Source organism: Leptonychotes weddellii, chromosome 16, assembly GCF_054177405.1.
Source record: "Leptonychotes weddellii isolate Sample4059 chromosome 16, ASM5417740v2, whole genome shotgun sequence".
NCBI lineage: Eukaryota > Metazoa > Chordata > Mammalia > Carnivora > Phocidae > Leptonychotes > Leptonychotes weddellii.
The window spans coordinates 24,904,535-24,931,934 of NC_138384.1; the positions used below are offsets into that span (position 1 = coordinate 24,904,535).

General features: G+C 54.4%; 1 protein-coding gene across 9 annotated transcripts in view; it reads right to left on the bottom strand.

Moving 5' to 3' along the window:
• NLRC5 (NLR family CARD domain containing 5) overlaps positions 1–27,400 on the bottom strand; it is an 85,273-nt gene that overhangs the window by 16,364 nt on the left and 41,509 nt on the right. For 6 of the 9 annotated variants that reach the window (XM_081806559.1, XM_081806555.1, XM_081806556.1 and 3 more), the window contains exons 12-32: positions 26,214–26,279; positions 25,642–25,725; positions 23,764–23,847; positions 22,742–22,831; positions 20,365–20,433; positions 19,733–19,801; positions 18,871–18,954; positions 18,151–18,234; positions 16,570–16,659; positions 15,745–15,789; positions 14,775–14,864; positions 13,838–13,921; positions 9,609–9,692; positions 7,140–7,229; positions 6,924–6,986; positions 5,415–5,501; positions 3,478–3,561; positions 2,713–2,802; positions 2,286–2,351; positions 427–510; positions 257–340 (exon numbers count right to left, since the gene is read on the bottom strand). In XM_081806559.1, the coding sequence (XP_081662685.1) occupies positions 257–340; positions 427–510; positions 2,286–2,351; positions 2,713–2,802; positions 3,478–3,561; positions 5,415–5,501; positions 6,924–6,986; positions 7,140–7,229; positions 9,609–9,692; positions 13,838–13,921; positions 14,775–14,864; positions 15,745–15,789; positions 16,570–16,659; positions 18,151–18,234; positions 18,871–18,954; positions 19,733–19,801; positions 20,365–20,433; positions 22,742–22,831; positions 23,764–23,847; positions 25,642–25,725; positions 26,214–26,279 (1,671 nt within the window). Of the gene's footprint in view, positions 1–256; positions 341–426; positions 511–2,285; positions 2,352–2,712; positions 2,803–3,477; positions 3,562–5,414; positions 5,502–6,923; positions 6,987–7,139; positions 7,230–9,608; positions 9,693–12,497; positions 13,281–13,837; positions 13,922–14,774; positions 14,865–15,744; positions 15,790–16,569; positions 16,660–18,150; positions 18,235–18,870; positions 18,955–19,732; positions 19,802–20,364; positions 20,434–22,741; positions 22,832–23,763; positions 23,848–25,641; positions 25,726–26,213; positions 26,280–27,400 lie in introns of those variants that run through there. The other 3 variants (XM_081806560.1, XM_081806558.1, XM_081806563.1) reach the window with 2 other exon arrangements.

Consider the following 27,400-nt stretch of genomic DNA (forward strand, 5'->3'; position numbering starts at 1 on the left):
TGATATCTGTTGTATGTTACTGTTGACCTCATCTGGGTGTCCTTTGGGGTTTCCTTTTTTTTCTTAAGTGCCCAAGCAGAGGCCCCACCTCAAGGAGGGTGGCTTCTCCGTATGCCTGAGGGGGTTTCTGGGGCTAAAGGCAGGGTCCAAGTGGCAGGGTTTGGGTGCAGGACGTGGCTGGGGCCACGGTCCTGGGGGAGACCCATTCTCCAGGGCCCACCCTGGCCCCTCCCAGGGGCACCGAGCAAGACAGTACCTGAGACTGAACAGCCCCACCGGCCACCTCAGCAGACTCAGGAGAAGCGTCAGCTGTTCCAGGCCCAGGCAGCACTGGGTCAGCCTGGGGACAGAGGTCTGTTACAGGGGTGGCCCTCACCGGGAGCCCCCGCCCCTCCCCTGCCCCTGTGGCTGGGCCTGGTGACTCACGTGAGCGCGGTCAGCTGCAGGGCCTGGTTCAGGTTGGTGGCCAGTCTGGGCACATGCTCCAGCCCGAAGCTGCACTGGCTCAGCCTGAGGGCAGAGGGGAAGGGGCAGAGCTGGAGTGAGGCCTGCTGGGGCTGCTGTCCTGCTTCCTCCCATCTCCCCCAGGGCCTGTGGGGTGCCCCACCCTGAGGGCAAAGGCCTGGAATCAGGGCCTGAGAACAGGCCAAAGATGCAGCTCCTGCTCTGGGAGCTTCCTATCTCTTGAGAGAGATCACCCCACCCCCTGCCAAGAAAGGGCCGGGAGTGTCCCTTATTGAGCCCTGACTCTATGCCAGGCCCTGGGCCAGCATCTGGGTGCTCCGGATGAGCCTACCTTATATGCAGCATCTCATGCAATTCCAACCACATCATTTACAGGCAGAGAAACTGACTAACCCAAGGACACACAGCTGGTGAGAAGTAAGGGCCGAATCGGGTTTCAGTCCAAGTCAGCCAGACTCCAGACCCCAAACCTACACTGTGGCTCTCCTCCCCAGTTCTCCTTTACTCCAGGCTCCCTTGGAGGGAGGAGGCCTGGGATTCCTGTTGGGGCCCCATCCTCCTGGCTCTTGTGGCCCTGGGTGGCCAGCAGACGGGCCCCACAGGGCCGTTCACGGTCACGGGACAGGGACCCCTGGAGGATTCCACGAGAGGCCGACATTTCAGCTGGGTATGAAAGGATTGGGAGAATTTTATCTTGGAAACTACAGGGAAGAGAGTGTTGGGTTGAGTGCCTGGCGGGAAGGAAGCTTCATCGGGCAGTGTGTGTTTAGTAAGGAGTGAAGGGCCCTTGGGCTGAGTGTGTGTGTGCATGTATGTTGTGGGTGTGTTGTATGTGCGGGGGCTAGGTATGGATGCACGTGTGTGTGTTGTGTGTGTTCTGTGGATGTGTATGCGTGGCGTGTGCTTGTATGATGTGTGTGCATATGTGTGTGTTGTATGTGTATGTATGTGGAGTGCGTGCATTTATGTGCGTGGTGTGGGTGTGGCTTATCTGTGTACGGCTTTGAGGAGGTGAGGAGGAACACGATGGGAAGTGGCAGCCAGATCAGACTGAGGGAGAAGACCAAACTAAGGAATTTGAACCTGATCCTGGGGGCAATGGGGAGCCACGGAAGGGCTTAGCACAGTGGAGTGCCACAGTCCAATGTGTTCTGGGAAGATCCCTCTGGGGGCTGTGAAGTGAATGGATTGGGGGAGGCCTGGCCAGAGGCAGTGGCCCAGTTCAGAGGCCATGATCACAGCTGAAGAAAGACATACACAGGAAGTGACCCGAGGCAGTGGTGGTGAAGCTGAGAGAGAGCGCCCCAGGCTACCGGTGGGTAATAATAACAGCAACTGATACAGAACTCAAGTGAGCCAGGCCCTTGCCAGGCACTTTATACATATCAACTCCTTTAAGCCTCATAAGAACCCTAAGGGGTAGGTCTTACTATTATTCCCATTTTACAGATGAGGAACTGAAACACAGAGAGGTTAAGTCACTTGTTCGAGGTCACACAGCTGGCAAATGGTAGGGCTGGGATTTACCCCCAGGTGGCTCCAGAGTCTGAGCTCTTAACCATGATACTCAGAAGCCTCCAGGCTTATAGTTAAGGCATGGCTAAGAGGCACCCATCAATGCAAAGGCCTGGCCTCAGGACTGGAGGTGCGGGGGTGTTGGGGGCAGATCTGGGGGCAGCAAACCCAGGCAGTGAGCGTGAAGCAGGGTGTCTGAAGGAGGAAAGGGCCGAGAGAAGGAGGAGGCATGGAAGCTGCCCCAGGGTCAGCTTCCTCTTCCCCATTCCCTCCCCTTGACCCCTCTCCCCCAGACCAGGCCTTACCTCAGTGTCTTCCCGGCCTCCTCCCGTCTGGAGAAGTGGATCCAGAAGCTCTGCTCAGAGCCCAGGCTGCAGAGAGAAGGGTGTGGGGAAGCCGGAGGCCCAGCATCCTGAGCCCCAGACACCAGGAGCTGCAGGAGGGAAGGGGGCTAGGCCCGCAGGGACAAGGGAGGGTGAAAGCCACAGAAGGAGAGACCACAGGGGACCCCCAGCACATTCTGTGAGGACACTGAATCCTCGCCTTCCCCACCCTGTGACCTCCCTGGTCCCCATGTCATGCAGGCCTTGGAGGATGGAAACCACGATCCCCCGTTCAGGGAACCCTGAGACTGAGAAAGGGGGGCAAGTTGCCCCAAGTCATACAGAGGGGGTTGCTAAGCGTGGGAATCTTGCTTCTCCCCACCGTCAGCAAGTGGCACCAACGTCTTACTTCAAGGAGGCCTCCCGGATGCGTGGGCAGGAGGGGAGTGTCTTCACCAGGCCCAGGGCACTTTCTAGGGAGATGTTGTTGTGACTCAGGCTGGAAGAGAAATGAGGTTCAGGATGGGGGGAGGGGCAGCACCTTAGGGCAGCCCTGCCCAGCCCCCCCTTGTCCCCTCTCCTCCAGCTCTCTGTCCCCTCTGGGAGGACTGTCCTCAATGTCCAAGTGTCCACTCTCCAGGTGCAGACACCGAGGTCCAGAGAGAGGCCAGAGGGGCACTTTCCCCACACAGGCAGGACAGGCACCCAGTCCTGCATCCTCAGGAGCTGCACCCACTGGGGCTGAGACAGGGTCGATGGGGCCAGGCTGACAGTTCCAGCCCCAGGGGCTCAGGGACACCCAGAGCCCAAAGCTCAGTTGCCTAGCAACCCGCTGTATCTGGGCTCAGGTCGCTAGTCTCCCAGATCACTGGGGAGACTGGCTGAGAGTGTGGGTGACTTCCTAGGGACCCTCCCTGCTGTGGGAACATCTCCAAATCTGTGTCCCATAGATTTAGTCTTTAGAGGGGCTTCAGGGACAGGATGGACTAGGAGTCAGAACAGCTGAGGTCCTGCGTCAGCTGGTTAGAGAGAAACTGTCACTTTCCTGTCCCAAAGTCAGCTTGGGTCACCACGCTTTAGTCACAGCCTCTCCTGGATGTCTGGTGGGGGCTCTGCCTAGCGCGGGGGCAGGGGATCCTCCTCCTGGCTGTCCCCTGGGCTGCTCATCACTTACTCAAGCGAACCGGAGATGGGCAACTGAGGCAGACATTCCAGGAGGCACCTGAGCCCGTCATCACCCAGCATGTTTGCGGAGAGGCTACGAGAGGCAAGAAGGGGTTGGCAGTCCGACGTGCCGCTCAGCCGGAGCCCGCTCTCCAAAGGTACCATCACTGCTACTCGACCCGCACAGGACTAGCTCCGTGCCACTGTCGCCGTGACCGGACCGCACCATGCTCACTCCCACTTCACCGGCATCTCCGGCACCCCCAGAATGATCGCCCAGCACACAACAGCTCCTGCGCTGCCCCCCCAGCACCACAGGTGAGCGGTCCCCCCCTTTTCCCTGCAGTGCCTGCTGCCCATGCCCAGGGCCCCCATGCCTCCCGCAGGCTTCCGGCCTCAGAGAAAAACCCATCTGCCTTTACCACGCCCTTGGCTCACAACAGGTGAGAACGGCAACTTTGAACAAGAATAAATCCCAGAAAAAAGAAAGAGGTTTGGAGGCTGGGTTTCCCCAGGAGATTTCCTTCTTTTAATTCAGGAATGCAATATCGGACGGAAATTGTACTTGAATGCTTTCTTTCCCTTCCTTGCGGCTTTCTATGGTTGTGCTACGCTTTCAGAACAATATAATCAGCGTGCCCTGGAATGTCTGATTTTTGTCCTGCATCTCTGACCTCATTTTGTCCCCGATGATGACACTTTTGAGGCTTTGTTTGCCTTTTTGGGAGAGGCTTTAAAAATTAAAAATTGGTTTGTCTCATAAAGCCATTTGATCAAGTAATGTTTACAATTAGAAAAACTTCCCTTTACAATTGAAAGCAGAAAAACCCAAAGACATACTGCTTATTTAGCTTTCTTTTTTTTTTTTTTAAAGATTTTATTTATTTATTTGAGAGAGAGAATGAGAAACAGAGCACATGAGAGGGGGGAGGGTCTGAGGGAGAAGCAGACTCCCTGCCGAGCAGGGAGCCCGATGCGGGACTCAATGCGGGACTCGATCCTGGGACTCCAGGATCATGACCTGAGCCGAAGGCAGTCGCTTAACCAACTGAGCCACCCAGGCACCCTGCTTATTTATCTTTCTAATGTGTGATTTCCATCGGCCCCATTTCTCTTTTTGGCCACATCACAACGGGAATTTAAAGTGTGTGTGTGTGTGTGTCTGTGTGTGTGTGTGTCTGTGTGTGTGTGTCTGTTGTAGACAGCTCTCTTAATGTCCCACTGGTCCTAAGCTGGACACCTAGTGGTTGTGGGCACAGACTGCATCATCATCCTAGCTGTGTGACCTTGGGCAAGTTTTTAAATCCTCTCTGTCCCTCAGCACTCTCATCTATAAAATGGGGACAACAGTACCTCGAGTTTTGGAAGGATAAAAAGACTACGTAAAGCACTTAGCACAGTGGAGAAGGTGCTCAGGAAGTGTTGCCTGTTTTTATTTTTCTACCCATGAGGGGGTTGTGCTATTTGGGCACCCAAGACAGGTCACACAGATACCACCTCTCAACAACACGAGAGCCCACGAGGCCCCACCCCAGCTGGCTCCGAGACCCTCCTCAGGCTGAGCCACTGGGTACTTTTAACCCCCTGCCGGGCAGACCATGGGATTCTCCATTTTGGTTCCCATCTGCCAGCAGAGCTCCAACGTCTTGATCATCATGAGGCCCAGGGGCTCCCATAGCCCTTTTGTGAGCTCCTCAAAGTAGATCAAGGGACACACCCTGAACTGGCCCCATCATGGCAAGAGTCGGGAGTGGAAGGGATGAAATGGGTACAGGGAAATTTTATGGATGTGACCCAGGACGTGTCCCAGGCATCCCTGTTAGCCGGCCCTGACAGGTGCTGAGGGCACGCACACACGCGCACATGCACACGCACACACATCCACCCTTCCAGTGCCACCCAGGCACGTGCTCCCGTGCTCCTCTCCCTCCTCCCCCGCCAACTTACTCCAGCTGGTTGAGGTCTTCGCATTTGCTCAGCAACCAGCACAGCGGCTCCACGTGCTCCTGACTGAGGCCACAGCCCGTGAACCTGCTGGAGGAGGGGCCCAAGCCCAAGGAGGGGGCGCTGAGCCACTCAGACCTGCTCTGCCCTGGCTTGTCCTGGGTGTGGCCTCCAGCTCCCAGGGGGCCTCACCCAAGGTTGGATTTTCTGGAACTATCCGTCATCCACCACTGACAACCTCCCACACAGATCCCACCCGGCACCCCCAGGCTCCATCAGCCGGTGATCCCCGACCAGCCACACCTGCATCACTTGGGCACTCGTTCAGATGCAAACTCTAGGAACCCTGCCCAGACCCACTGAATCAGAAACCACAGGATCTCTAGGTGGTTGATTTAAGCTCAAGTTGGACAAGCAGGGTGGGAGGGAGAGAAGAAGGGTGACGCCTGCTCTTGCCTTTGATACTGGAATTGAGACGAAAGAGATTCAGAGGCACAGACTTCCAGTTATAAAAGAAGTCAAGGGGATTGAAAGTACAGCATAGGGAATATAGTCAATAATACTGTAACACTATTGTATGGTGACAGATGGTGACGGTCCCCACCGCGGGGAGCACTGCCCAGTGCACAGAGCTGCCCAATCACTAGCTTGTACACCTGCAACTAGTACTATGTTGTAGGTCAGCTCTATTCTAACAAAAATGAATCAATAAATACATAGCCACCCACAGTCTGTCCGCCCTGGGGCGAGGAGCACTGCAGAACAGCCTGGGTTCAAGTCCCGGCTGCCCCCTTCCTGCCATGTGATCGCAGCTGTGAAGCTTACAGGACGTAATGTGCAGAAGGCTCTAGAATGGCGCCCTGCAGATATTCAACATATCTTGATTCTCCTATTTATGGTTACTTCACAGCTGAGGAGGCTGAGGCCGACAGGAGAAGGGTCCAGCACAAGGTCTCTCGGCAAGCCAGTGGCATCAGTTATTAGAAACATCATCTCTGTGTGCAAAGGTTGCCCTCTGCCCCGTCATCCTGCCTCTGGGGATAACCGCGGAGCACGGGTCCAGGAGCCAGCAGGGCAAGGACACCTGTATCTGGGAGTGCTTCATGCTTTACACATCGTCTCAGTTAATCCTTACAAACATCCTGCAATATGATGGCTCCCCCTTCAGCTGTGGAAGCTGAGGATCACAGAACGTTAAGGAGCTCGTCCAAGGCGTCAGGCCCCGTGGAGCTGGGATTTAAGGCCTGGTGGGCCACTTATGAAGTCCTTTTCCTTGAACCAGGCCCCTGAACTCTGGTCAAGCCTGACAGGCACTCCTTATTTGCCTTTGCCAAAGCCCGGCCCTCTCTGGACCTCTGCTTCTTTATGTTAGAGGAAACAAGTCTGCTTGCTGGGTCCTTTCAAGGAAATGCCCCACGGCAGGCAATCTGTACTCTGTTCTAGGCATCCAGGAGGTGGGTCTACTTGTCCCCAGTATCAACCAGGTGCCAGGGCGCAGTTTCAGGGACTTACCCACAGCATTCGCCTTCCCGCTCCTTGCTAGACCTGAAGTGCAGGGTCATGTGATACAGGGACCTGGAACAGACAGCACCTGAGTCAGCCACCCTTGGCCACAGTCTCAGGACGCCCCTGACTCAGGTCCTACTGCCTCCATCCTACCCTCTTACACCCGCCAGACAGGGCAAAACCCTCCAAGACTAGACCCGGTTGTCCTAGGGCAATGCCCACCTGAGATCCACCTTCTGAATCCGTGGGCACAGGCTGAAGAGATCGGCCAGCAGGAGGGGGCTCTTCGGGGACAGCCTTGTCTCGCTTAGCCTGAGAAGGAAAGGAGCGGGGCCTTATGTAGGCAAGTTGGAGCCAGGCTAGAGTGGACAGGCAGCCTGGATGGGCTGGAAGGGAAGGCAAGAGAGGAGAGGGAAGGCAGGCGGGTCAGCAAAGCAATAAGGAGGAAGGCAGGGACTCAAGAGGGACAAATAGGGACTTGGGTTTGAGCTCCAGTTCTGCTTATCGACTGTGTGTCCTTGGCAGTCACTTAACTTCTCTAAGCCTCAGCCTCCTTACCAGGAAAACAGGATTACTCATGGTATACCTTCCACTGGGGTGTCTCGAGGACTTAATTACATCAAGCTGGTGCACTGCCTGGCGCCATGCTAGTTTTATTATTATATTGTTTCTGCCCTCAAGCACAGACTTAACAGGTAGTCCTGCTGAAAGGAAGTGGGAAACTTTAGGTCCTTGGAGTAGTTTCTGTGATTTGGGGCTAAATAACTCGTTGCTGTTGGGGCTGTCCTGTAGGGTGTTCCGCGGCACCGTAGACCTCTACTCACTAAATCCCATTCATTGCCCTCCCTCTCCCCATCCTCCTCCCCCTGCCATGACAACCAAAAATGTCTCCATGGCCATGTATCACTGGGGAGCAAAATCCCCCCCTTGGCTGGGAACCGCTGTCTTCGAGAAGGTGAGGCGGCCGCATCTTGCCCTCGGAGGCGACCTGGGCACCCCCACACTTCCCTCGCCCCCTAAATCCTCCCTCAGCTTGTCTCATCCGTTCCACTCTCAAGATGCACCCTGAATCGACCTGCTTCCGCCCCAGCCCCACCAACCCCCGGCCCCACCATCTTCGACCCTACACAGCCTCTTCCCTACTCTCATTTCCACTCTTGTCCCCCAACCCCTTCTCTATCCAGCAGCCAGGCTGAGCTTTTGAAAACATACAGCACAGGGGTGCCTGGGGGGCTCAGTCGGTTAAGCGTCTGCCTTTGGCTCAGGTCATGATCCCAGGGTTCTGGGATCGAGCCCACTTCTCCCTCTCCCTCTGCCTGCTGCTCACCCTGCTCGTGCTCTCTGTCAAATAAATAAATGAAATCTTAAAACACACACACACACACACACATCACACCTCTGTCTTTCAAGTCCCCTTGGACAAAAACCCCAAACTCCTCCTCATGGCTCTCTTCACCTCTCTCCTCTCTCCACCTCCCCTCCTGCCACAGTGCCCTTCTGGCTGTTCCTTGAGCCCACCAAGTTCAATCTTGCCTCAGGGCCTCCTACATGCTCTTCCCTCTGTTTGGAATGCTGTTCCCTGCTCTTCACAAGGCTGGGTCCCTTTCGTCCTTTGGGTCGAACCTTAGTATCCCTCCTCAGAGGCATCCCCTGACCGCCCTCACCTTTGCGGCACTCTTGACTACATTACCTAGAAAAATACCTCATCACTGTCTGAATTCGTCTTGCTTGCTTATTGTCCAGCTGCCTACTACTACAAGGTAAGCTCCAAGAAGACAAGGACCCGGTCTTTTCTCCCCGCTCTCTGCTGTGTCTCCAGCCCTCCAGCATACGGACTAAGTAGTACAAAGCGTTAGCCCTGGTGTGGGGCAGGCTGGACACCTCATTCCAAAGACCGAGGAGATTTAGGGGTTCATGCTGTGTGACGTGGGCACGGAGAAGTCTCTCCCTGGTCTGGGGTTTCCCACCTGCTCATTTTAGCCTGCCACTTTGTGCGTCCAAAGATGCCCTTCCCGTCGTGGGGGCCGTGCGTGGACGCGAGGTCTGTTGCATCCGCCCACCTCTGGAACGTCACCCTGCTGTTCCTTCCCTTCCCAGTAGGACGCGGGGATAAGCAAGATCCTGGCTGTGAAGTGAGCTGCCTCGGGCGTCCCAGAGAGCCTCAGCATTAGTACTTATGTTGCTGTTATTAACGGTATGATTTAATTTCCCGTTGTATTTTTCCATCCCAGCTGCAGCTGCTTTCCCCCTGCTGGAAGAGTATTTAAAGTAAATCCTTTTTAAATTCTAACCAGTCTGCGCTGAAATTAGAAAGCAGAGTTTTAAATACTTCGGAGGATGCTGCTTCAGTTCCCCTTTGGCGGAGTTAGATGGTGACCTTTCCGTGGGCGAGGAGAAGTACAACAGCCCATTTGCCAGAGACCCTCCATTCTTCAAGGTGCCTGGACAACACCTGTCTTTTGGAGCCCCAACCGTGGCAGAGGGGTTGGGGAATAGGAGTCCCATTTGTCAGATGAGGAAACTGATCCCATAGCACCCCACCCCCCTTCAAGGTTAGTAAGGTATTAGGGAAGAGCTCCCAGCTGTGCCAGATAAAAGAGCCCAAGAGAGAGGAGTAACTGGGAAGGAAGGGATGGGTTTGCAAGCCAAGAGCCTCAGCCCAGCACAGGGAGATGGGGAAACCGGTCTTACTGCAGCAGGCTTAGCTGGGGGAGCTGGGGTAAGTGGTGCAGCAGGGTCTCCAGGCTCTGGTCACTCAGGACCTCACAGGACAATCTGTGAAACAAAGCATCCGAATGAGGCAGGGGAGCCTTGAGGAAAGCTAGGACTGCACCCTCACAGCCAGAGCCCTCTGGACACGGGTGGCCCAACACATTCCCTCCAAATGCCGGGCCCTTGAGTTATCATTGAGGCTGAAGGGAAAGGAAGGGCATACAAGTTTGGAAAGTGCTGCTTAAACCAAATGAAATATAGTTTCCTTTGCAGCAGGACTTCTCAGAGTTTGAGCACGCTGCTGGGCATTGTGACTTCCCCCGGAGCTCTAACACTTTTCCCCAAATGTCACAGACTCGCAGGAGTATTATTTCGAGGGCCCTGGAGATGGGTGCTCTGCAGAAGACACTTGTTAGGAAGAGCAGGCCACCTTGACCCACGGTGAGATAAACAGTGGCCGTTCAGGCCCACAGCCCGTCAGCAAAGGATCCGAGGTGCGAGTTAGCTTGGGTCTCTGGTTGTCCGTCAAAGCCAGACCTACCAGCTGATCACTTGTCTGGATAATCTGTCAGAACCCAGTCCACTTGGGAGAAACTCCAGATACCGGCCCTTTGGGGCCCACCTGGGCTGCAGGCCTGGGACAAGCAGGGTGCCTAACCGCCCTGGGATTTACAGAGCATTTGCAGGTGTCTGGAGCAACTTCCCCACTCCCAGAGGCCTTTGGGCTGTGTTTTCCTTATGCCTTCTCCCCCTTTGCCCTTTGCTGTCCCTGTTCCTGTCCCCTGCAGGCTGTCTTTCCCCCTCACTGGGCCCTCCAGGGGCCTGGCCCACCTCTACCGTGTTGTCTGCTGGTTGGGAGCGACTGTGGGAAGGTCAGCCTAGGATTCTGGAGCTGCGAGCCTCACAGCGGAACCTCTATGCCCAAGAACCTCTATACCCTCTGTCCCAGGACTGGGCCCCGGGCTCCAAGCGCTGGCAGAACAGGGGGCCTTCGCTGAGGGGTGGTCCATCCGCAACACCTTCCACATGGTTTCCCTCTGGGCCCCCAGTACACGGTGCTCTGGTTGGGTCAGTGTGGGCTTTACACACTTGCTGTTTTTTTTTTTTTTTTTTAAGGCAATAGCAACTTTACCCATCACATCTCACATGGAACTCCAGGATGTGCCCAGGCAAAGCAGACCTGCAGTGGTAGAATTTGGGGAGGGGGCCGGAGCTCCATCACCCTCCCTAGCATCTAATTATTGGAGTTCGGCATGAAGTACGTTGATTACGATATTTGGGTACGCAGTCCTAGCACTCTACAGTTGGCAAAGTACTTTCATGCTATTATCCCACTTTTTCTAGCCATAGCTGAGGGAGGGGGGCCCTCAGACCCCCCATCTGTGCTCAGAGCACCCACCACCGCCTGGGGCAGCTTGCACAAAGCCTCCCGCTGCGGTAGCTGAATGACAGCAGGCGGTGATGTCCAGCTACACCCTTGTGCCCCGCCCCGGGCCTGGCCCAGTGCCCTGGTATACAGGTGGTGCTTAGCAGTTACACGATAGAAGAGTGCTTTCTGCAGCACTGGCTCCCGCATTACTGGAAGCAGCCTGGGCATCCATCTAGACTCTACAGAGGGGTGGCTGAAGGGCCCGTGGCACATCTAAACTGTGGAGGGTTACTATTAAAAGGCACAAATATAAAAAAATACAAGGCACAAACATTCAAATGTTGTGTAAAAATACATCAGAGGCAATCGAGGACAATTAAAAATCCACAAGCTGGGCGCCTGGGTGGCTCAGTCGGTTAAGCGACTGCCTTCGGCTCGGGTCATGATCCTGGAGTCCCGGGATCGAGTCCCGCATCGGGCTCCCTGCTCGGCGGGGAGTCTGCTTCTCCCTCTGACCCTCCCCCGCCATGTGCTCTCTCTCTCTCATTCTCTCTCTCTCAAATAAACAAAATCTTAAAAAAAAAAAAAAAATCCACAGGCTACTTGATGATTCTAGTATGTCATATAATCATGCTAATATTTTAGGTCTGATCGGAGGGGAGGGGGGATGGGGTCACTGGGTGATGGCCATGAAGGAAGGCGCGTGATGTAATGAGCACTGGGTGTTATAGAAGACTGATGAATCACTGACCTCTGCCGCTGAAACCAATAATACATTATATGTTAATTAATTGAATTTAAATAAAAATATAGAAAAAAAGAAACAACAGACCCCCCCCAAATATTTTAAGTCTGATAATGGTTTTGTGGTTATACTAAAAAAATAAATAGGGACGCCTGGGTGGCTCAGTTAAGTGGCCAGCTCTTGGTTTCAGCTCAGGTCATGATCTCAGGGTCGTGAGATCGAGCCCCGCATCGGGCTCTGTGCTCAGCCCTGAATCTGCTTCAGATTCTCTCTCCTTCTCCCTCTCCTCCACCTCACTCCCTCTCAAATAAATAAATAAATAAAATCTTTTTAAAAAAGGGTACTTCCTTTTTAGCTACACATCCTACAGTAACTACAGATGAAGTTAAGAGGTGTCTGGGACTTGCTTCAAAATACCATGTGTGCATGTGTGTTGGGGCCATGGCATGGTAATTACTGAGGAAGGTAGACGGGGACCTGAGGGTCCATCCCACTACTGGCTCTGCTTTCATATATGCTCCAAAGTAGCCATAATAGTTGGGTTTTTTTTTTTTTTAATTAGAAAGTAACTTCACAGTGGGGAAATCTGACAAAAACTCCCTCAGCCAGGTGGTCAAGGTCAACATCAATAGCGCTAAGTCCACAGCATGCACCTCTGAGATGGGACGAGAAGGGTACTTCACTTCTGCGGTCTTCTTCCCCCAGACCCAGAACCCCAGTTTACCCAACAGAAAAACATCAGACACACCCACACTGAGGGACATTTCACAAAATATCTATTGAAGACTTCTCAAAGCTGCCAAAGTCATGAAAAACAGAGGCTGAGAAATCGTCACAGACCAGAGAGGCTGAGAACATGATTCCTAAATGCCATGTGGGATCCTGGACGGGATGCTGGGTCAGAGAAAGGGTCTTAGGAGAAAAACTAGGGGCATCTGAACAAAGCCTGGAGTGTGGTGGTGAATGTAGCAACAAGGTTGGTTTCTCAGTCGTGACAAATGGACCATGACGGGTGATATTAACCACCAGGGACCAGGGCGGAGGAACTCTCTGGACTAGCTTTGCAACTCTTCTGTAAATCAAGCCTTAACCTATTCTAAAATAAACGCTTTACTAAAAAGTTCATGGACTCCACATCCCAGGGAAGTCACGACGTACTGTCCCGAGACAAAAGCTCGCTCTGGAGACCTGACATGGTAAAATCCCGTGTCTGTTAACGATGTCAAAAACCCCTTGATCCGGGTCTGTATGTGCGTGCCCAAGGAGAGGGGCCCGGAAGGACGGACACCAGGTGACCGTGGATGAGCTGCTCACAAGGGCCAGGAGGGCATCAGAGATGGGAGCGAGAAAGCAAGACCAAAGACCGTCGGGAAAACCACGGAGAATGCAGCCCGTCTGTGGCTCTAATAGGCAAAGACTAAACATGCGCACAGACAAGGTGGGTCACAGGGACCGACGACAGCACTGACTGGATGTGGAGAAGGGTTGATTTAGGTGAGGCAGGCTTGTCTTGGGTTTCTCTATTGTAAGGTAATTGCTGTAATAAAATGGTAGCAATGAGGACAAAGGAAAAAGGCTGCCCATTTCTGCAGATGACAAAGCGGAGACGCAAGGAGGTAGAGCCACGTGCCCAAAGTCACCCAGCCTGTGGGTGGCTGAGCCGGGACTCCTCATTCCAGGTCCAGTCTCTGGTCACAGACCCGGGGCTTCTGGGCTGGGTGAGTGGGGAACCAGGAAACGGAGGCCCTGAGGGGGGGCCCTCAGAAGTGACATGCCCCAGCTAGGGAGGCAGGCACAGGGGGCGCCAGGGTGGGGCTCCAGGGGTGGAGGGAGCAGACCGGGGCTCCCAGTTGCCCTGAGTTGAGCAGATGGCAAAGGGGAAGCCCCGGGCCCAGCGTAGCCTCTCCTGGTAGAAGAGCAAGGTGCCCTATCGGGACGCAAGGAGGCTGCTACCAATAGCTGAGGGGTGGGGTAGGGCTACAGGGGCTGGGGACCAGGAAGGACTCACCTGGACTCTAACCAGGACACCCCCACCCCAGGTCACCAGGCAGATGCCCACACTGTGCCCCCTCAGGCTGTGCCCTCCTTACTTACTTGACTTCCAGAGGCCCCGGGCACTTCTCCAGAGTCTCACAGAGGTGGGTGAGGCTCAGGGGCTCCAGCTGACAGTGCCTGAGGCTGAAAGGGGGCAGTGGGCCGGGCAGAGGGTCAGAGAGGGAGGGCCCAGGGCCCTTGTGCAGCCCCAGGGGCTCTCCCCTTCTCTCTCCACCCCTCCTCCTCAACCTCCAGGCTGCAGGATCCTCCCCTCACAGGGCACACTCTGCACCCCAAGTCTCCCCTACAGCCTGATCCCCACCACTCAGTGACAATAAAGGACCCCCAGTGCGCAGCTGCCCTCGCTCCATTCCAACACCTCCCCACTGCCCCTGCCTGAGTCTGGGCCACCACTGTCACTTGCCTGGACCACTTTAACACCCTTCAACTCCCCTCCTGCCTCCATGCGGTCCTTCTCCGCCTGCCAGTGGCTTATCTTTTAACAGTGCAGTCTGACCACGCCTCTTAGGCGCTTAAGCCCCCTGTGGCTCCCTATTACTCTCAGGCTAAAAGCGAAAGGCCTTTTCCATGGCCTCGCTCACCTCCACTGGCCCTGTACATGCCCCAGCCACGCTGACATGCTTCTCAAGAGCTAAGCTTTCCCTCCTCAGCTGACCCACCTGCCTGGGACAGTCCTCCCACTCCTCCTCTGGATAAGCCTGTTTGGGCCCCAGCCGAGGAGTCTTTCTTCCTAGGTAAGGAAATCAAGGCCCAGAGAGGGGAGGGGCCCAGCCATGGTCACACAGACATGGCAGAGCTGGGAAGTCTTCTGAGAAAACAGCATGGAATCTTTTCTCTGGGGAGAACGCTGGGCCCGGCAGCCCCCCTCACCAGCCCTCATACTGGCCCCCTTTCTTTTCCTTCTCTCGAACCCTCTTTCCCCCACTCTTCACCTGTATCGTGGTTACCCCCCAAAGAGAAGTGGATAAGACAGTACCAGAGGCTCCTGGGGACGTGGGGCTGACGAAAGGCCAAGAATTGGGCTCCAGCCGGGAACTCTGGCAAAGATCCACCAGCCAATTGATCCCTTGGAGTGGGGAGACCATTTCTGAGAGGAACGTTCACATCACGCACATGGGAAGACAAGACACAGAAGTCAGGGCTGAAGGGGGCCTAGGGACGATCCAGTCCCTCCCTGTACAGATGGGGAAACTGAGGCCCATGGAAGGGAAGTCAGAGTGAGAAAAGCCAGCAACTTACACCTGTCCGGGTGGCAGCATCTGGCTAGGACCGGGGGAGCCAGGACAGAGCCCTTCCTCTCTCTCATCATCCCCAGGCTTACATTCTCTAGGCTTTGAGAACCCAGAGAGTTCCCAGAAATGGAGACCCTGGCCCAGGATGCAAGACCACCCTGGCCTTGGGCCACTCCAGCTCCACACAGCCCGGCTGGTCTGGCAATGCTTTTCTCTGATACCTTAGCTAGTGGCCCCACTAGGGGGCAGCTGGGAACATCGGTGCAGAACTAACAATCTGTTGTTTACTGCAAAGGTGTGGAAACTTTTTCAGAACACAAACGGTCCTTGGCTTCTCGAACGCCGTACACTCCGAGTGTGAAGGGCGGTGACTCTTATGAAGTCGGGAGTCTGCAGAGGTCTGCAGAAGTCCTGAGGGGCAGAAGCCTAGCCGCCCTCCCTCCCACTCAGCAGCCCCGAGCGGGCACCTGTTCCGCCGCACTGCCCCCCCCATCTCCCTCCCCGGCTGCCCTGCCTCCTTTCCAGAGCTAAGCGGATGATTACTGCGAATGGAGGGACACAGGGGTACATCTGCAGAAGGGGGGCCAGACCTGGGTGGGCTACTCTAGGGCTAACAGTGGTCAGCACAGGGCTGGGGTTGGGGGGACCTGTAGGAAATGGAGGCCAGGGGAGAGGGGAGCCCATCCTTCCCCCCTCGGAGCTCTCCCTCCTCACCTGCCTGTTCTGTCACCTCTCAGGACGACGTGCTGGCTCTCAGAGCTGCAAACAGAGAGGAAGCAGCAGTCTGAGACAGACAGACAGACAGCCTGGTCATGGAGGGCCTGGAGGGCGGCCCACTTTCTCAGCAAATATAACAATATTCATACTAAGCATAATGACACGGACTGAAGCACATACAAAGCACAGCACTGCCGGGACCTCCTTTTATGCTCACGATAATGGTGTGAGGTAAGAACTGTTCTTACTCTTCCTTAACAGATGAGGAAATGGGTACAGAGAGGCTCAGTGACCTGCTCAAAGCTGCAGAGCAGCTAAGTGGTACGCCTGGATTTGAACCTGGTCTGTCTGTGCCCACACCTCCCACTCTTGGAAGGGGAAAGTGGGGGGAATGGGCAGACCCCACTGAAACCACGGCTCATCTGCTCGGCTTGGCCCCAGGCTGCCTGGCCAGGTGGCTTCCCTTCTAAATTCTCATCAGCTCCAGAGACCCCATGATCGAGACTGGTCCTCGAGCACTCAGCCACCATCAGGGAGCTTCCGGTTTCCGTAAAGGTCTCCCAGGATGATCCACAGAGTGAGCAAGGGAGAGTCGCTGGATCGTGTCCCATGTCAAACTTGGAGAGATGGGAGTGTCCTGGGGCTACTTTCATTCATCCGTCCATTCATTCATTCAGCAGACACCTGTCACACGCTCACGGGTCCTGGTGCCACACAGGGCCCCAAGGAGGCGACACTGTGAACAGGACAGATGAGGAAGGTGGTGGGAGCCGATGGCCCGTGGGGTCAGAGGGCAGGGCAGGGGCCCAGAGGCACACTCACCTGATGTCCAAGTGGAGAAGCCACTGCAGAGTTGAGAAGCACGGGGTCAACATGAACACCGCATCCAGGGACAAACTGTTCTCACTGAGGCTGGACAATCACAGGGGTGACACTGATGGAACTCACCCGACTCAGAAACGCCCTCTTTGTGGTCAGAGCCCAGGGCAGGGGAGGGCTGTTCCTGAGTCCAGATGACAGAGCTCACTGAACCCCAAATGGCCAGAGGGCACCTCTTCTAACTCCCCATTGTACAGATGGGGAAACTGAGGCCCAAAAAAGCAGCAAGGTCTTGCCCAAGGTTATGAGACATGCTGACGACAGAGGTGAGATTAGAACTCTGGTTCTCTGGGTCTGCGATGAATCTGGAGAGTGCTTTCAGGCTGGAGTTGTGCCTCAGTTTCCCCACCTGATAAAAAGAAGGGCAGTGCCCAGAGCAAAATGAAAATGCAGGGGCTCCTGTTCAAAAGGCAGGGACAAAGCTTTGCCTTTCTTTCGGGCCTGTCAATCTGTCATAGTGTTTCCTATTCACCATGTAATGCTGCAGTCCTCTGGCCCAGGTATGGGTAGGTGAGCGAGGATCTCACAGGTTGGGGGGCTCAGACTACTTCACAGTATTGAGAAGGTCACATGGGGATTTGCCGCCAAGCACCAATCTACATACGATTTGCCTACAGTGGTGAGGCCTTCCTCCCTACCCACAAGCAGGCCCAGAACAGGAACAGAAGTAACCCCTTCTTCCTAGATGCCCCACGAAGACTGAGCAGGAAGGGCCCTCTGGCTCCAGCACTCATTCTATAGCTGTAGCCCAAACCAAAGCCCCCTCCCCCTTATATTTTAGGTGTTCCCTGGGAAGCCGGGGCCCAGAGAGGTGATGGAACTTGCCTAAGGTCACACAGAGAACCTAACAGTTGTGAGCTCTCTCCAGGGCTCCTCTCACTTTAGCCCTGAAGAGCTCAGAAGGACAAGAATATGTGGGAGCCCAAAACACAGGGGCCTTCTAGCACCCGGAAACTCTGGTCTGTTGCAGGCAAAGTCTGGAGGCTCCTGGTCTCCTCCCAGGGCCTCCCTCCCGCACTGAACATCTCCCCGCTCTCTGCTCTCCAGCTGCCCTGGGCACCCTGCTCGGGCATCTTGCCTGGTACACATCCTCCCTATCCAGCCTGTATCCTAGCAACAGCCCCTCCCTGCAACCCAGGGCCAGAAGGGCTGCCAGTCATTAGGTTAACTGACCGTTAGCTAACGCTTCCCGCCCATGCTTGCCCCGCCCCAGGTGGCCTGGGCCTCCCAGAGAGCCCATGCAGAGCCACAAAGTCAGGTTCAAGAAGTAAAACCTTAGGTCAGCAGCTGGATCACTGAGTCCCAGAGGCTCTCTCAATGAGACTCACAGCAGCTAACTACCCTTTGTGAGCACTTACCACATGCCAGGAACTGGACCAGGTGACAGACATGCGTTTTCTGATTTAATCTTTACAATAACCCAGGAAGGAATGAGACAGGACACAGAACACCCCCTCCTCACCGCCCCCACCCGTCGTCCTGATGAGGACAAGCGTCAGAGGCTTTGTCTAGTTGGCTACTCACTCCAAGGACTGCAGAGGTCCCAGCCCTGGGAGCAGCTGGGCCAGCTGGGCTGCGCCTTCGTCCCCCAGAGCATTGCCTGAGAGGCTGGGAGGGGTGAAGGGGGAGAACAGGTTAGTGGAGGGTGGGCGTGGGGCCCGTAGGAACTCTGTGTCTCCACCCCTGGGAGACAGCTTCTCCTGAAACTGGCACCCGGCCCTGGGCTACCAGACCAGATCTCAGCAGATCTCACACGGGTCCGCTGGAGTTTCCCCCACACTTTCTATCCTGAGGTTTGTGACCTTTGGGGGTCGGGGAGGGGCTTCAGAGGGGGTCATATGTGGGGACGTGCATTTTAGGGGGAAGGGTCACAACCCTCCCCAGACTCTCTAAGGGGTTTCTTTTTCTTTCTTTTTTTTTTTTAAAGATTTTATTTATTTATTTGACAGAGAGAGACACAGTGAGAGAGGGAATACAAGCAGGTGGAATGGGAGAGGGAGAAGCAGGCTTCCCGTGGAGCAGGGAGCCCGATGTGGGGCTCGATCCCAGGACTCTGGGATCATGACCTGAGCTGAAGGCAGACCCTTAACGACTGAGCCATCCAGGCGCCCCTAAGGGGTTTCTGATTGCAGCAGGGAAACACCGCTGATCGCAATCTTAAAAAAAGTCAAAACAAAACCGCCCACACCAACACCCACGGCCCGCTGGGCTCCACCCACCCGCCCTCCACCAGCAACTACTCACTCCAGGTGGCCGGGGCGGCAGCTTCCTCTCAGCGCCCTGCAGAGCTGCTCGAGGTGCTTGGCTTGCAAGCCGCAGTGTGTCAGCCTGCGGAGGAGGAAACACAGCCCCTCAGGACAGAGGCCACAGCAGCCACCGCCCCCAGGCACACAGGGACGCACCGACACACAGCACGCACATAAGACCTCCTGCACAGGCAGTCAAGAGCTGGAGAGAGTCAGAGACACAGGGAGACCAAGATGGAGAGACACTGAGATGAGAGACAGAGGAGACGGTTGCAGAGACACACACGCAGGCGCACGCACGCATATGGGCCTATGCACGCACGTGCATGAACTTACACATGCACGCGCACATACACACACAGTGCCAGGGGAGGACAAATAGACAATGACAGAAAGGGCAGCAAAGCCAGAGAAACAGAAAATATGAGAGAAACAAGGAACAACAGAGACAGACAGACAGGGAGATTCAGATGGACACAGAACAAGAGAGAAGGCCAGCAGAACATCGACGGGAGCCCTGCAGGGGCTGAACCCAGCCCCAGGATGAGGGAAGAAGGTGCCACGTGTCCCCAGTCTCTCCATCCAGAGTCCCCACGACCCATCAGCTGCTGGAGGCCAGGGGAGCTAACAGGAGTGGGGGCCCCCTGGGTGGGGAAGGTCACTGAGGGGGCTGCCCCGTGAGCCCCGTCTCTGGTGGGCTGAGCAGGGGAGGTGGGAGGCAGGGAAGCCAGGCCACAACTCCTGGATATGGCAGGTTGTGTCCTCCAGGGAGCCCCTGGGGCTGGAGGCCTGGGGAGAGGCTTTGAGCAGAGGAAGGGAAGAGGTAGGAACCACACAGGGCCGGCAGGACATCTCTGCACCTGATTCTCGTGGGGCGCAGGGGCAGCTCAGAGGGCATCCGGCACGTCAGGCTGACCCGAAGCGCAGCCCTGGAGGGACACATACCATGGCCAGGCTGAGCACACTCCCCAGCCACTGTCTCCGAGTCCACCCTCAGCCTTACCTCCCGCCCTTCAGTCTCTACATGAGGCCTGGAGACGGCCAGACCCTGGTTCCACCTGGGCTTCTTGGCTTCCTGGCTATGTGACCTGGGACAAATCACAGAGCCTCTCACCGGGACAAGGTATATGAACTGCTTTAGTGTGGTGTGTGCCTGAGGGAGCCAGAAGGTTCTAACCAAAATCAGAGCTACAGGCCAAGTGCTCTGCAAATCCTTGGGGTTTATGCTGAAGGACCTCAGTGTCTGGCGCGTGGCTCCCGGCTACCCCGCCCCCCACCCCAGTCAGCCATTCTGCATCACAGGGAAATGGGGAGGCAGTCTCTCCTGTGACACTGCCCCTCTGGGCTTCATCCCTTGCCAAGCCTGGTGGCTTCCTGCTCCTTTGTGAATTTGTCTAGGTCCCCTGAGAGTTGAGTGATGCTGTCCAGCCGTGGAGGTCAGGGAGGGTCTGGGCCTGGCTCAGCACAGGGCCCAGATGATGGTGGGCCCTACCTCTTCCGGATCTCCTTCAGCTGCTCCTGCTCTGGGGCAAACGTGAAGACCACAGTTTTGTGCAGCACGCTGCAGAGAGAGAAGAGAGGAAGAAGGAGACAAGACGCTTACGGGGGTCTGGGGGCCATTTTCTAACTTGGACTGGAGGGACCGCAGAAGTACCATCCCCTGCCTCTAGCTGTGGCTACTTCCTCCGACTCTGCTGTGACTTCCTGAGCTTTTGGGCACCTGAAATCTTTGTACCACAGAGATTTTGCAAACTTATCAACCCTCATTTCCTGGAAAGCCCTTGAAAGAAAACTTCAGTTCTGCCTTTTCTCTCTCAGGCTGAAACCCTCCTTGAGGCCTCTGCTGTGTGCTCGCCCAGAGCACCCTCAGCTGAGGGTGCTCACCCCAGTTCAGGGAGGTCACTGCCAAGGTCACTGCCAGAGGTCACTGCCAGCTCCAGGACAGGTGCCGACAGTCTACACGGGGCTTTAACTTACAGCAGGAGCAACCTTAACCTTGCCGGTGTAAACTGAATATTAAACACTCTTTCTTCCTTCTTTTCTTCTTTCTCTGTCTCTTTCCTTTCTTTCTTTCTCTCTCTCCTCTCTCTCTCTCTTTCCTTTCTTCCTTCCTTCCTTTTTAAAGATTTTACGTATTTATTTGAGAGAGAGTGACAGAGAGAGAGCACAAGCAGGGGGAGGGACAGAGGGAGAAACAGGCTCCCCACTGAGCAGGGAGCCCGATGCGGAGCTCGATCCCAGGAACCCGGGATCATGACCTGAGCCGAAGGCAGCAGCTTAACAGACTGAGCCACCCAGGCGCCCCCTAATACACATTTCTCATCGCAGAGTTCATACTTCTTCCATGTGGAGAACTTAGAAATTATAGTAAAGTAAGAAGAAAATAAAGAAAAATCACCCACCACCTCTTCCATCTGTCAATGACGGCTGATAACATTTGGGAATGGGTTCTTCAGGTCTTTTGTTTTTATTTTTATTTTTTTAAAGATTTTATTTATTTATTTGAGACAGAGAGAATGAGAGACAGAGAGCATGAGAGGGAGAAGCAGACTCCCTGCCGAGCAGGGAGCCCGATGCGGGACTCGATCCTGGGACTCCAGGATCATGACCTGAGCCGAAGTCAGCCACTTAACCGACTGAGCCACCCAGGCGCCCCTCAGGTCTTTTGTTTTTAAAATGCAACCTAATGTTCTTTCTTTTTTCCTTCTTCTTAAAAAATGGGATTAAAGGGCAGATTCTGGTTTAAAAATTAGTTTTTCAAGGGATAGGTGAAACAAGGGTGACAAAATGTTGATAATTATTGGTGGGAACTGGGGTGTTCACCATTCTCCCTCCCCTTTGAGTATGTTTGGGAAGCTTTACTATAAAAATGGTGAATTAAAATTATACTACAGCCATCGCTCTAGACTAAAATTGTACCTATATCATCACTTTTCATTGAGTTTTTCTCTCTGAAGGTAACTCAGTTTACTTACCTAATATTCAACTGCTATATACTCAAGGTATGTTCATTTTTCCCTATTATAACTAATACTGAGGTGAACATTCCTGTATCTAAATGTGTTTGCACCAGCACGCTGACTTCTTTAGTGTAAATCCCTAGAAATGAATGGAGCACCATTTGGAATGAGCTAAGGATCCTTTATTGGATCATTATATACAGTGAATCAAGGTCCCCTAATCTCTCTTTTGGGTTAACCAGTGTCTCTCTCCTCCTTTGAGGGGTGTCTAAAGCAGGGACTGCCCTACTTGGTTAAGAGCCCCTCTGGGTGGGGACTGTGTTGACATTAATTAGCATCTGCCCTCAGCTCCCCAGACTGAATCCTGAGACTTAACAGAAATAAGGTTGGGCCCTGTCTCGGGTCAGGTTCCCTAGAAGCAGAGCCTGAGCCTCTGAATGGGGCAGAGAGCCAAGTTTCACTTGATCACTTGTGTATGGGATGTACTGAGGGCCTGCTCTTGGGAGGAGCTGGTAAGGGACCAAGGGAAGCAGAACAGAGCAGGTCTTCGGCCTGATCCCACAGAGAGCTCTGGAGCATGAAGGGCACCAAAAGTCTGTCCTACCCGAGGCCAGGGGGCTGGAGAGTGATGCCTCTGCCTCGGTCATGGGCCACTCCTGGTTGGGGGGATTGGGAGGGTAACCACCCAGGCGCCACTGGCTCCTATCGGCCCCAGGGTAGTTTCCTGGAGAAGGTATAAGCTGAGAGCAGCTGGGAAAAGAGGGTGTGGGCGGGGCTCCAGCAGCATCTTCAGGTCCCAAAGGCCTGGCCCAGAAAGAATGCTAAGGTCTTAGAGAGAATGGTGGGAGAGCCCTGGAACTCCAGGCTGGAGGCAGGAGGGGGTAACGGTGGTCCACTGGGAGGTCCTACCTGATGTGCAGCTCGGCCAGGGTCTGGCACGTGCTCACCGCCCTCAGCACACAAGGCACCCCGTCCACAGAGAGCCGGTTGTCGCTGAGGCTGTGGGGGAGGGGGGTGGCAGTCAGGCAGCTCCAGTCCCCAGGCCTAGACAGCTCCAGTCCCCTCCTCCTGGCACACAGTAGCTTGCTGGCTGTCACTCTGTGGATGTCCTGGGTCCTTACCCAGGGTGTCTCGAAGGATTCTGGCCCACGTGGATGAGCCAAGAGCTGCATGACCTCGCTGCCCCACTCAGAGAGTAAGGTTCTACAGCTTGAGTGAGAAGAACTGACTCACCGTTTTCACCTCTCTGAGCCTGTTTCCTGGTCTGTCAAATCACCACCATTTTAATCCCATTTTACAAATGGAGAAACTGAGGCCCAGAGACCTTAAATGACGTTAAGGCTACTAAGTGACAGAGTCAGGACTGAACTCCCAAGGCAAGGCCCCAAACCACTGTTACTCAACCTCAACATTCCCCTACCCGACCCACGCTTGATGCTAAGACCTCAACACATCCCACCCAAACACCACCCCACCCGATACCGTGTAACACCATAGCACGTCCAGCAGCCTACTACCCTTTCTTTCCATCCCACCACCCCAACAACCCACCCCTTTACCTCGGGGCACTGTGCCCCCACCCTAACATGCCTCTTCCCACTCTAACACCACAAAACCCACCCAGCCCAAACCCTAACGAAACACCCAGTGCAACATCCCACCACACCCCAGGGCTGTTGCAAGGATGAGCTGGAACACAAGCCACTGATGTACGAGGAACACGCTCTACACACCCAAGGGGTTTTAGTAACTGGAACTGAGACAGAGGCAAAGGCAAGTCATGGGCAGACTGCTCCAACTTTGCTGGTGTTGGGGGAGAGCAGGTCAGTGGAGAAGCACTAGGCCACTGCAGGACCTGGTGGTGGCAAGGACCAGCTGGGGCTCTCTCCAGGGCTCCCCCCCATCACCCAATAGTGACGCTGGCAACTCACTCCAGACTCCTGGTGATGTGCAGCTGAGATGCGGCCTCTGCCATCAGTCGACAGCCTTCATCGTCCAGCTGGTTTCCTGAAAGGCTGAGACAGAGGGGCCCGATGCCTTGTGCTGGTAGGGTGGGGTCCCCCCTAGCCTCTGCACTCACACAGTCCCTCCTTGACTTTAGCTAAAGCAGCACTCTGGTAAATGAGCCCTAATAATGATGGATGCTGCAAGGCTGTGTATGACGTGGCCTGCACTGTCCCAGCTGCTTCTACCATTACTGGGCATTTAATCCTCATAAGGACCCTGTGGAGCAGGCACTATTATTATCCTCATCTCATTGATGAGCAAACCAAGGTTTAGAGCGGTTAAAGCACCTCCTGAAAGGCAGACTTGGGATTTGAACCCAGGCAGCCTGATTTCAAGGCCCCACCCTCAGCTGCTTTTTTATGCTTCAACCTGCGTAATTGCTTCTTATGATAAACTCCATGGTTATAGGGGCATCAGATCTACCATGGGGATCAGGGAAGGTTTCCCTAATGTTTGAACTACTTGCTTGAAAAACTAGGAGCTCAGTAGGTAAGGGGTGGGAGAGAAATGGGGGAGGGTGTTCCTGGTATTGGGAACGGCTCATTCAAAGGCCCTGGGGCATAGCTCACTGGCGGAGCTGAAAGGGAGACAGTGTGTCAGGATCGAAGATTTCAGTGGCAGGACAGGGTCAGATGGGCCTTGGTGGGTTGGAGGCAGCATTTTAGATCACACAGGATTCACTATGAGCAATGGGAAGGAGTAAAGGGGGGGGGCAGGCAGCAGTGAAATGTAGTTCACTCTCTGCCACGTGGAAATGGCCAGTGTGGAAGCAGGAAACCCAGTGAGGAGGCTGATGGGGTCATCCAGGTGAGGAGTGAGAGTGGTTTGGACTGGGGAGCTGGATGAAAAGAGGGTGGTGTTGAGAACTATGTAAGTGGTAGGTGGACTTGGGATGGGCTGGCTATGGGGGGAGGGTAAGGGAGCTGAGAGATGTCTGGTCTGTGTAGGCAGATGGGTGATGGGGCCATACTGTGGGTGAGTGCACCTGGGGCAGGTAGAGGGTGGTCAGGCTTGGTGACACCCAGCTGGGTGGAAGCGTGTGTTTTGTAAAAACACCTTCTAATCCTGTCTTGGTTCTCCCCATGGGACAATGTCAAGGCTCAAGCTTTGGTCACCAAGGCCCTCACCCATTCATCTTTCCCTAGGGTGAGGCCACTCACCTCACAACACCTTATGGCATTCCATCACTCCACCCTCACACCCATCTGATTTCCTGGGAAAGTCCTAGCAGGGATCCCCTCCTGGGGACATGACAGGACCTCTACCAATCCCCAAGGCCTACTCACAAAGGAGCTTGGCGTTAATGGAATTTCTCCAGCCCCAAAAGAGAAGGCAGTCTCACTCTACTCTGGGAGGAAGACAGGGGAGGGGACTCTGAGGGCTGTGGTTTGGAAGACAGGTGTGATGAGGTCTCCACTTTGCAGCTCTCAATAACACTGGTTACAAGGACGAGGCCGGTAAGAGTCAGACTGTCTGAGCTTGAACCCTGGCCTGGACTCTTCCTAGACGTGTGACCTTGAGCAAACTTAACCTCTGTGTTGCTTAATTTCCTCCTCTATGAAGTGTGCATAGTAATAATACTTATATCACAGAGATGGGAAGATTAAATGAGAGGATGTATGCAAAAAAGCCTGGTCCAGGGCAAGTGCTAAACAGTGGTAGCTGTCATGATGGTCTGAGCTCCCCAAATTCTTAATGAGGCAGCATGCCCTTCCTTACACCATGCACCCAAAGTGGAGGCCCTTCAGACACTGCCCTGCCCCCCACCCATCTCCCATCCCAGCACTTCCCGTGATACTCACTCTACTTCGTCCAGGCAGGGGCCTTCCTGGAGCTGGGCTATGAGTTCCTGCACGTCATGGACCCTGAGCTGACACTGCTGGAGCCTGGAGTGAGGCAGAGGGGCTCAGGGCAAGAAGCTAGACCAGACCTCCTCCAGCCCGAAGGGCCACCGCCAGGTGTGGGAGCCGGGGGAGTCAGGAAGCAGACAAACCTGGGGTCTCATCCTAGCCCTGCTTCTTAGTAACTGGACAATCTTGGACAAGGCCCTTGGCCTCAGTGTCCTCCTCTATCAAATAGGAGTAATAAAGTGTACTTGGCAGGGTTTTCGAAAGAATTACAGTGAGGTAATGGATATAAAATGGATATAAAATACTACTGTGCCCAGTATGTAGCAAGGGCCCATTAAATTAGTTGTAATTACTGTTGTTATGGCCGATGCTCCTTATTCAGGCCAGGATGGGTTAAAGTCCTTTCTCTGCTCCATGCCTGTTTTTCCTTTTATCCTCCTTACCCCTGCTCTACCTCTCCTCGGAAGGTGCCCTCCCCCCATATCACATCCCTCCCCTTAAGGCAATTGAGCCCACTGAGGTACCTGAGTGTCAGGCTTCTGCTCTCAGCCTCTTTCCTCTGGCCAGCATTTCCCTGTAGGTCTGGCGCTCTGGCAAGAACAAATCCAACATTGGCCTTGTCTTAGATTCCAGGGCCTGAATGTTTGGAGGTGCTAAAGGTGCATTTCAGAAAAGCAGCAAGAGCAAAAGGTTTGAGGGCAAATAGGCTTTATTCCAAATTCTGGCCTTGGGCAAGTCACTTCACATATCTGAGCTTCCATGGTCTCTTTTCTTTTTTTTTTAAAGATTTTATTTATTTATTTGAGAGAGAGAGAATGAGAGAGAGCACATGAGAGGGGGGAGGGTCAGAGGGAGAGGCAGACTCCCTGCCGAGCAGGGAGCCCCATGCGGGACTCGATCCAGGGACTCCAGGATCATGACCTGAGCCGAAGGCAGTCGCTTAACCAACTGAGCCACCCAGGCGCCCTCCATGGTCTCTTTTCCAAGATGGGATGACAATATCTAACACAGTGACTGAAGGATTAAAATGAAACGATGTACGGTCAAGCGCCCAGCACGGGCACAAAATTGAAGCTTAGTAAAAAGAAGCTGCTATTTCTATGTTGTGAAGCTCTCCATTTGTATACGTGCCACCTGTGGTTCAAAAGCCTGGGAGCATGGGCTGTGTGTGGGTCCAGGCTGTGGGAGCCACGGCACCTCCAGGCTCTCTCCCGCTGGGCCAGGGAAGGGGTTGGGGCTGCAGAGAAGCTGGAACGTCATTACCCGGGTTTTCACAGACCTCTAGACTGGCGTTGTCCCACGGAACTTTCCGCGATGATGAGAATGTTTTGTATCTGTGCCATCCACTGTGGGAGACACTAGTCTCCCATGGCCACTGAGTACCTAAAATACAGCTAAGGTGGCTGGTAAACTTAAATGTTCATTTTACTTAATTCTAACTAATATGCCTTTAAATAGCCACATGTGGCTAGTGGCTACCATACTGGGCATCATAGCTCTGTACAGCTGGAGGGGAAGAAGACTTTGGTCCTACTAGATCGTTGTATGGGGGAGGAAACTGAAGTTCAGAGCAGGGAAAGAACTTGCCCAAGGACATATAACATCATCTGTCTGTGAGTCTCAGCCAGGAAGGAGTGTGAATAAGTCCAGCTGGAATGTTCTCTCATGGAAAGGCTGCTTCCCTTTCTTTGCCCATGCAGGACAAGCCAAG